At 35.0% G+C, this 9,888-nt stretch overlaps 1 protein-coding gene across 6 annotated transcripts in view; it reads right to left on the reverse strand.

Annotated features, from left to right (window-relative positions):
• Positions 1-344: 344 nt before the first annotated feature.
• The window catches only part of LOC115244136 (inactive rhomboid protein 1), an 87,811-nt gene continuing 78,267 nt past the window's right edge, over positions 345-9,888 (reverse strand). For 3 of the 6 annotated variants that reach the window (XM_029821557.1, XM_029821544.1, XM_029821565.1), the window contains 8 exons: positions 9,370-9,561; positions 8,717-8,900; positions 8,021-8,257; positions 7,893-7,919; positions 7,308-7,498; positions 6,890-7,186; positions 6,364-6,517; positions 2,491-5,993 (listed from right to left, as the gene is read on the reverse strand). In XM_029821557.1, coding sequence (XP_029677417.1) covers positions 5,562-5,993; positions 6,364-6,517; positions 6,890-7,186; positions 7,308-7,498; positions 7,893-7,919; positions 8,021-8,257; positions 8,717-8,900; positions 9,370-9,561 — 1,714 coding nt within the window. In that variant the 3' untranslated portion in view covers positions 2,491-5,561. Of the gene's footprint in view, positions 1,929-2,490; positions 5,994-6,363; positions 6,518-6,889; positions 7,187-7,307; positions 7,499-7,892; positions 7,920-8,020; positions 8,258-8,716; positions 8,901-9,369; positions 9,562-9,888 lie in introns of those variants that run through there. The other 3 variants (XR_003885325.1, XR_003885328.1, XM_029821574.1) reach the window with 3 other exon arrangements.

Raw genomic sequence — 9,888 nt, forward strand, 5'->3', positions numbered from 1 at the left:
ATGTATAATATCTTATATTTTATATATATATATACATATATATATATATATATATATATCATTCGTATATATATATTCTTTTATATATTTATATATTTATATATTTATATATGTGTATGTATATAACAGCGACAAGTACAATGTATAGTTATGATTATTAATAATAATCGTAATCGAAGGGCACCGATGACTATAGTGAGAACTGAGGGCGAGGTAATCATCGTAATAATATTAACAACGACAATCATAATAATGGGCGTGATAATGGCGAATGTGATGATAATAATAATAAGTTATGTCGATCTTTAATTTTAATACAGTCGTATATTCCCTTAAAGTCCGTCCTTAATACTTATATCGCGCTTTTATTGATACAGGGATACAGAAAAATAATACCGCGCGGCCGTGGTGGAATGTTCTTAAGTCGTATATAATATACATATATATATATATGCATATATGTATAATATTTATATAAAACAGGCGCGAGAGCGCCTAATTAATTAATTACAAGCCAGCGCCGCCGCGCCGGCGCTCGTTTTATTTACACCGCAAAAATTAAGTAAATTAAGAAAAACGACGAGAGACCGACTAAAAAATTCATCATACGCGAAATCGAATCGCTAATCTTCGAAATCACAGACAAGCGAAAGCAATATGAAATATTTATACTCGTCACTGCTTTTTAAGATGCAACTTCTGGAAACTTGTTAAAATTTTGTAAATATTTTAAAATTGCGAAAACTCTCATTTCACATTTCACAATTTACGTAGCTTACGTTACTACTAGTCACGTATATACATCTACAGACAGAAACGGAAAAAAAAAATTCAGAAACACACTGTCCGTTAACAGAGTGATGACAGAACAACCACTACGTGTACCTATATAGAACACTAGAGATCATACAAAAATATCTGTCTTAAACAGACAGTAGTTCAGCCGTTGTCCCGTAGACCGAAACAGAAAAGTTAAATGATTTTAAAAATTAATGAAAAATCTCAACTTTTAATGTCACGTGCGTAAAGTCAGTTTGGCCATTTAATTCAATTCTTGATTTCGAAGATTGGGGATTATTTCGCAGAAGAGAATCTCCGTGAAATTTCCCCTGAATTCGCCCACGTTTCACGGGGTTTTCTTTATAATAATCGAGATTCATCGTAGAGTTTTACTTACAATCCTATCTGCCGATCAATTTTACACGCACGAGCTGCACTATGTAGATCCTTGGTCCATTTTTGACGCATACGTTTATTTACAGGGTGAAACGCGCGCGCGCGCGCGCACGCGGCGGCGGTGGTTCGCCGCATCGCAAAAAATGGCAAGTCAACCGCGCGATCGGAGATTTTATCAAGAGCATTACGAAGATAAATATTCTATTTCCTTCTGACACCTATATGTAAAAAAAATATTACGATATAAGTTTATATACATATAATAAAACAATGTTATATATGTTTTTAGTATAGCGCAATACGTAAATTTTAGTGACAAGCATGAGATTCTTCACCTGTAAATTAAAATTTGCAATAAAAAATACACAAAGATTTGTTTTAACAAATTTTTTAGCTCCGCTATTTTTCAATGTTATAAATATTTGATATCAAAAAATTAAAGAAGAAGAATTAAAAACTTATATACATATATATATATTTATAGAGGCCAATCTCTATGTTAATGATTGCCATTTTTATCAGTGAATAAGAAACAGCACAAGTCAAATCAAAGTTTGGTTAAAGAAAAAAAATTCCTTCGTCTTCTTACAAAAAAACTTCTTATACTCGCCTGTAATTCAAAAAATCTATTAAAACTATTTAAAAAAATTATTATAAAATATAGACAATATATATTGTCTAAAAACATTAACGAACTGCTATTTTTTTTAATTTGGCTTCTTAGAGTATGGCTCAGTGACAGTAGGCGATTCCTGAAACAATCCATGTAATGACTTCCATCAAAAATTTCATGTTACACAGCCATAAACTACATCAAATTAATTATGCAAAATATGTTCGATCGCGCAAATCGCCCGCAATTTTTGGCTTCTACAACAACCATAACCGAGATGAAAACGCCTTTTCTTTTCCCTTCTTCTCTTTCTCTCTGTCTCATTTATTCACTTTCTCTCTCTCCACAAGAGAAGGCGAGACATTCCACCTCGCCGTGATCGGTATGGAATTATCGAAAGTTCTCAATTTATCTATCTCCGTCGTGTATACATGTATGTGTATATACGATTGTTCGTACGTTCGTGTATACTGTTTGCGTGTATCGTGTGTTTGTTGCATGCTATTATCTGTATATGACACATTTACAATAATAACAATACGTTGCTCATCATCGACGATTCGCCTTAACTCGCGTATGTATACGTTTAATATTTTTATATATATATATATAATTCGAAAAAAAGTTTATAATAGGGCGGTGGATCACTCCAAACACGCGCGCGCACTCATACAGAGCTCTCTTCTTCTTTCTCTTTCACGTATTTTCTCTTCTCTCTTCGTGCGATCATCAGATCGTATATCACAAAGTTTTCAAAATGCACAGTTTGGATTAAATGCGAACTATGTCAATTATAATCGGTATGTGTGATACGCTTGCAATTGGCATTTTCTGTAAAGCTACGTTTGCACCCCGCATATATATGTGTTGGTATATTCGTAATATAATCGGTTAAATTTTTGTATGCAAATCACGAAATGTGGCCATAGATGTTATTCAATCCGTTGAACTATTTTGAAACAACTAAAAAGCGATTGTAACACGTTGTATCGGCAAAAATTATTTAAAATAATTAAAAATATTTAAAATAAAATAATAAAATAATAAATACGTGTATACATACAAGAAAATATAGCATATGAAGAAAATATGTGCGATAGTGCAGTTTCATTAATAATATTTTAATCGCAAATATACTTCATCTATATTATATACTGAATATTTATTTTTTTATATACTGAATATTCTGTTTAAAATTGTATTTCCTTGCAATATGTTTTCTCGTTATTTAAAATTGTTTTGCCTAACTGAACGAATAATGCATTTCTATTCATTTTGATCTGATCACAACATAATTTTACGGATTTGCAAGATTAATTTAAGACAGTTTCTGTAACAAAATGACATGTGCACAGATGTATATATCATTGCAATAAATTGTATAAAATAGAGTAGTAATATTAATTGTATAAAACCAATTCCGACAAAAAATTTAATTATTCATGTCACACAGATATGAAAAAATGGCTCCTATTATTATGAAATATAGGTTTCCCACATTAAAATCGTCTCGCGCACATATTATCTGTCGTGTATCTGCTTTTTCCACCGCCTCTCTTAACTACTTCCTCACATTATCGCAAATATGTATTTACAGACTTTGAAATTGATTAAGAATTCTGATATTCGCGCCTTCCTTTCTCTCTTTCCCTTTCTCTCACTCTCTCATGCCATTATAAAAAATTGATTCGTTTCACCTTAAATCGTTAACACTTTCCTTCCGCCTCCTCTGCCTCGGACTATCCCTTCTCTTCTATTCTCGATAAGGAGCGTATCCTCTGGATACCAATCAGACATCTCACTGTTATTTTCCACGACATTGCAGACATTCCATATTTTGTACTACATTTTATATTACAATTTCATGAGAAAGAGAAATTTGGCATTATCAAAATGTAATGTAAACTCCAGTTTTGTTTAAAACGACATTATTAAAATGTCACGTAAAATTGTCATCAATTGCGTATAAAATTATTAATATTGTAGTTTGTAATGTGTTGCTGCAACTAATATTATTACACAATATAATGGAAAAAGCAAAATTAAGAAATACGTACTTTTTCTCGATTAGAGAAGAAAAGTATGTATCCCATAAGTTTTTGCCTGTTTCTATAAATATATCAAGTTTGATCATAAAATCGAAAGAGACAAATCTTGCTTACAGCGAGCTATTGATTGGTATCCAGTTGGTGAACATCGATCGATCGTCCCTGCAGGAAGGCTCGCGGCCGTCGCGGTGCTACGAAAAATATCTCCAAGGTCAAGCCATCACAGACAATAGTTCCGGATGTCGGAGGTGCGGGGGACTATATTGTGCAGAGACGAAAGACGTGTGCACTTTCAAAGTTCTCCCTAAAATTAACTTACTAAGGTCGTTCTTATAACGGTAACAAGACTCGATCCTATTTACATTTGCAGCTTTCTTCTCCTCTTTTCTCTTATTAACACAAACCTTGAGGAGATGGATACCATGTCAAACTTCGCGGAATCCCAAATGATCCACGGAACATCCCATCTGTCATCATCAGCGGGTCATCCAAGAGATCCATGTATATATACACACACACACACTCCGTCGGCGATTCAGAGTCCTGGGCTCCCTCAAGGCCAGCTGGGCCTCGGCCAGCTCACGTTGGGAGCCAATCACTACGCTGGGACTTAATAATGTTAAGGCATCGTCGTGTGTCGACGAACACGAGTTCCTCTCTGACGTTCGTTGGCAGTAGCGAAAATGTCGGTCGGGTTCCATCACCTTCACCCGCTCGATCCAGGCACTATCAAACCCCCCATGTCCCCCGAATGCACCATATCACTCTCACAGACGATCCAAAAATGATCGTTGATCTTCAAAGTTCGGGAAACACCGAAACTTTGATGATAAAAGATTTTATTTGTGAAATTTCAAAAGCTCGGTGATCCGATTTGTTTCATCGTGGAAGCGCAATTGTTAAATAACCAGATTATTTCCAAAGTTCGCATTTAGCAACATTGCAACACTAACCTTTCACAATCTTCAAAGCTTGACAATCCGGATCGTTAAATATTGACTGGAGGCCAAAGAGATGCTTCTTTTGGATTTCTCTTTCAGTTTTATCGAGAAAAGGTAAGAAATTATTCTTCCGATACTTTCTTTAGCTTTTTAGAAAGCCGAAGTCTTCTACTTGTAAATTTTTCTCTGGTTAAAAATTAAAAAAATATCTATCGATCTTCTTCCAAATTTTATCCAAAATCTAAAAGACTTTTTTCGGTCTCCTTCGAAGATTTCCTCCAACTTTTTTAAAAATTTAAGATTCATTTTTGTTTCAATATTTTTTAAAGATACAAGATTTTTGAAAGATTTTCTTCTTTTGATCTTTCCTCCAGTTAACAAAGGAGAATTTATTGATCCTCTTCCAGTTTCTTCAGAATCTCAAGATATTCGTCGATTTTACATTTAGCTTTCGCAAAGATTGCAGAATTTGCTCTTCTATCTTCTTTTCAGTTTTCCCAAAGATAAAAATTTTCTAATTTTTTTCTGAGAACTTTCTTCTGTTTGTATAATTACGGGCTTTTGATGATTTCAAAGATTTCGAACTTTGATTATACATAAAACGAAAAAGTCCTTGGATCAGCTTCAACTGATTTTATGGCTTCGGGATTCGAGGAGGAGAATCGCCAAAATCAGCGCGGTGAATGACGGTGCATTATAATGATGTGCGCGATGATGAGAAGCGTAAAGACGGGGGCCGAACGGAACAATTTCGCGCTCGACTATGAACCGCGGCCCCGTGTGTCATACTTGCTCCTCCCGTTTGAAATTGATGTTCTGAGACGCGCAAAAGTCGCGGGTAAATGGCACGCAATTGAACAGTTTACACACTTCGCACTCATACACTGGCACGTTGTAGAAGAGGGCGAGCAACAGGGCGAACAAGCCCACGATCAGGATCAGGCATACCCAGATAAGCAGTATCTTCCGTTTACGATCGTAATGGCCAAACGAAATAAACGGCATCAGCGCGTAGGCCGCCAAGAAGCCGAAGATAAAGCCGAACAGATGCGCATAGTTGTCCACCCACGGTAGTATACCCAGCGCCAACAATCCCACTAGGATCAGAATCAGCTTAGACAGTGCACGACGTGGGTGCTTCAGCATTGGCCAGCAATGCAATACTTCGACCACCAGAGTGGCCAGCAGTGCGAAATGCGCGCCAGCTGGACCGACCTGTAAACAAACATCATTATTGATAAGCAAAATACCAAAGAGTAACAAAATCTTGCTTTCACCAGCATGCATTGAAAAATGAATCACGAGAATTTAGAAAAAAATAAATTTCTATAGCAATAATTCAAATTAATTAACGTTTTAAACAAGCAATTGTCTATAAAATCAGTCCGATATATGAAAAAAATATGTAACAAATCTTAGTTTTTTTTTAAATTAATTAATTATTTAATTAATTCTATCGAATTACTTTGATAAATGGAAAATATTAATTGTGTCAGATGTTTCAAAAATTAGACTATATAATTACTGTACAATATGTTTTTTTAAACAAAAAAGAAAAATTATCAACATTATATTAAAAACTTACTTCTGCTCTGTAAGGGACAAAGATTGCGCTGGCCAAATTTCCAGCAAGAGCACCAATAAAGTAGATTAAAGCAATGCGCAAAGATCCTGTCAGTTTTTCCAAATCTCTCATCAGAAAATACTGGATCAGTAACGTAATTACCAAATGGACGATTCTGCAATATTAAATAAGTAGAATAAATAAATTGATTTTATTTTCTTGGAATTAATTTATCAAGATAAATTTCTCAAGCAGCTTTATTTTGATGAAGACGAGTAAACTGTCTCTCGAATTTATCGAAATAAATTTATCATGACAAATAAATCGATTCCGCGTCTATCAGAATCAATTTATTGGAACAAATAAAATAGTATAAATTTTTTTCTTTAGATTATAACTTAACGGAATAAATAAATCTTTTCTTCAAAATTGGGACTGAATTCATTAAGATAAATGTAAAACCAAGTTTGCTTTTTTGAGATAGATATCGGGATAAATATATGCAAATCAGTTCTTTATTTGTGATCGATTTTTTAATTTTTATTACCCGGCATGAAGGAACATAGTGGTGAAGAGTCTGTAGAACTGGTCCGGCCATTCTGGATGCAGGAACGGTATCATTCCGCAGACGTCGTGCAAACACTCCACCTGCGAGCAAAGCGACGCCTCCTCGTGAAAGTAACCGTGCACAAAATCGCAGTACTCCTTCGTGGTGATCCGACAACTCCCGTGAATCCCGATGCAACAAGGGTGACCGATTATCTCGCAAACCATGTGTTCCGCCATTTTATCCTTGTAACGGCCGATGGGAAAGTTGCCGTTGCTCCGCTGACTCCCGTTTTTACTAACAAGAATTTTTCCGTTAATCCTCACCGTTTATTTACTCTTTGTAAACGACCTATTTCTCTTGATTGTATTCTATTACTTTCGATGATAAACACGATAGATAATGTAAAAATATTAACCTGAAACGATGATTAAAGGAATTGGTTTTCCGGCAAATCGGCCATTTGGTAATGTCATCCGGCCACTCGTAAGGGGCGATGCTTGCAGGGGCATCGCAAAATTTTGGATCTAGTCCGCAAACGGATCCACTGATACGGCCGCCGGGTCCACTCTCCCCGGGTCCCCACTTCTTCCAGGTCGAGATTGTGTTCTGCGAAATTTAACATGATCACAATTTACCCTCGTTATCAATGATGGATGATTCTTGAAACTTTGAAGTATCACTAAATATATGCCAATTTCCCAGATTAAAACATGCACGAATTAACAAGAAGACTTTACATATTTGTTTGTAAAAATACATCGCAAAATAAATACAAAATTGACAAATAAAATATTTGTATTTGTATAAACATTTACTTTCTTTTCTTTGATTACATTCAAAGTTTTATATATATAAATTTTAATTAGGTGCTTTCTTATCATTATAAAACTGACTATCAATAATTATAATAAGCAAAGAAACACAGCGTGTTTACTTCCTTTAATTTCATTTAAATGCTTTTTTCAGGCCAAAAAATCGAAGTAAAGATTACATGATTTACCGTAACAGTGGATCTCAATCCCCGAATCTGTTGGCGCGCATGGAAGAAAATTACATTAACATGAACACGACTATGAAGAGCCGATAAGGATATGATGTTATACAAGTCTTAAAAATCAAGAAACTCACAGAGCAATCCGCTTTGCTGGATTGAACGCAGCCGGAATCGTCGTTCCTGATGCAGCAAGCGGTATCCCGTTCTCTTTCCCGCCCAACGTCAATCTCCTTCAAAATCTTGATGTCCCGACGCATACACGGTGCGAACTTGGCACCAAGGTGAATCAGATCCGCGGCTCTAGGGCCAAGCCAAAAGTTCGCGGGTTCTTTATAGTCGACTTGTTGCAACGACAAACTCGTCACGAGAACCTGGACAAACCAATCATTTTTCAATCGCTTTTCAACATTTATTTACAGAATTCCTAATCATCCTTACAATCCACTTTTAATCAAATGCTCAGGAACAACTTAATCAAGTGTCTCTACAGCTTGGAATATTCTACAGCAATGCATATCTCAAGAAACTCTAAATTTTCTTATTAATAGAAATGATAATCTTTGTTGTAGTTTCTGTTTTTGCGTCATGTGCTCGATCATGTTTAAAGAAATCATAAATATTCATTTTCTAATATGTAAGTAGCATGATTTATTTTGATTCAGCGTAGATAAAGAAACAATTTCATCTTGTCGCGCAAGAGAATTTTTTATATCTATTCTCAACAAGATTAATTTTCCGATAACTTTAACTAAAATAATTTTAAAAAAATAATAACAAAGATCGAATAAGAATAACTGAAGTCAATGGATAGTAATTTTTTATTTGCTTACCATTCCTGACCGATGATTGAGATCCATTCCAACAGGACCAAATCCGTAACATGCCAGCGATATTATCAGAATCAATACTTGCACAGTGGTGATCCAGTACGTGAAATATGGTCGGTGATCCTCGAAGTCGTCCAACTGTTTCTTTACGTCCGGTTTGTGCGCGACGCTTTTCCGAAAAGATCGTCTGGAACAAGAAAGAAAACTTTTAATGATCCACTTTGTCTTCTTCACAATGTAACTACTGTAATCTCGATATTCAAGGAAACCTGTTTCTGATAGAAAATTATCACAAACATATACAAAGTTATTATGATATTATTATATACATAAAATATCGATTCGTGAAAATTATAATATCCTTTTAAAAATATAATAAAATAACAATTGTATAAAGTGTTCAAAGCAAAGATTGCATACAGCTCGATAATTAACAAAATTTATGTTTTAGATATGTAAAGTTTTTTATTTAAAATATAACTTATATATAAAATATACAAATTTACTTTTAAACTTTTGCTTTGTACCTCCCAGTCAATCAATCGTTTTCTGATTAAGATAATTTTACTCTCGCAAGAATTAATTTAATTAATCAACTTAGTCAATTGAATCAATTTTTGACTTAAATCCTATAAAGATTGAAGTGTGAAGCGTACCCGAAGAAACGACCGACAATGCCCATTCCGTATCTCCGCCGATTGCTGTTGTCGAAGACACGATCGATTGTGCTGCGGGAGATCCTCGTGGCCCCGGCTATCTCCCTGCGGAGAGTCACCCCCTCCTCCTGCGGCAACCTCGTACCCTCCGTCGGAGGCGCGTCGTACTTCGACCTGCTCCAACTTGTCTTTCTGTAATCTCATTCTCGTTATACACGCTTGCAAGTTTGTCGGAGGACAACGACAAATCTATTTTGCAAATTGCTTTTACTCGAACAAGTAGATTTCGCGATCTCGGCAAACTCTTGAAATGTCCAAACGTCGACAGTTTTTCGATTAATCGTCATTAAAAACGGAAGAAATCTTATAAATTATATTGTTTGAAGTATGAAAACTTATTTTTCATTTAATTGATCTTATTATTTCTATGCAACGTCTTTGATGAGAGAGAGATTTATATCTCCGATTTATTAAAAAAGATACTACTCGAGAATTTTGCTTTTTAAACATAATAAAAAT

The sequence above is a fragment of the Formica exsecta genome, unplaced genomic scaffold (assembly GCF_003651465.1).
Source record: "Formica exsecta isolate Colony F162 unplaced genomic scaffold, ASM365146v1 scaffold120, whole genome shotgun sequence".
Taxonomy (NCBI): domain Eukaryota; kingdom Metazoa; phylum Arthropoda; class Insecta; order Hymenoptera; family Formicidae; genus Formica; species Formica exsecta.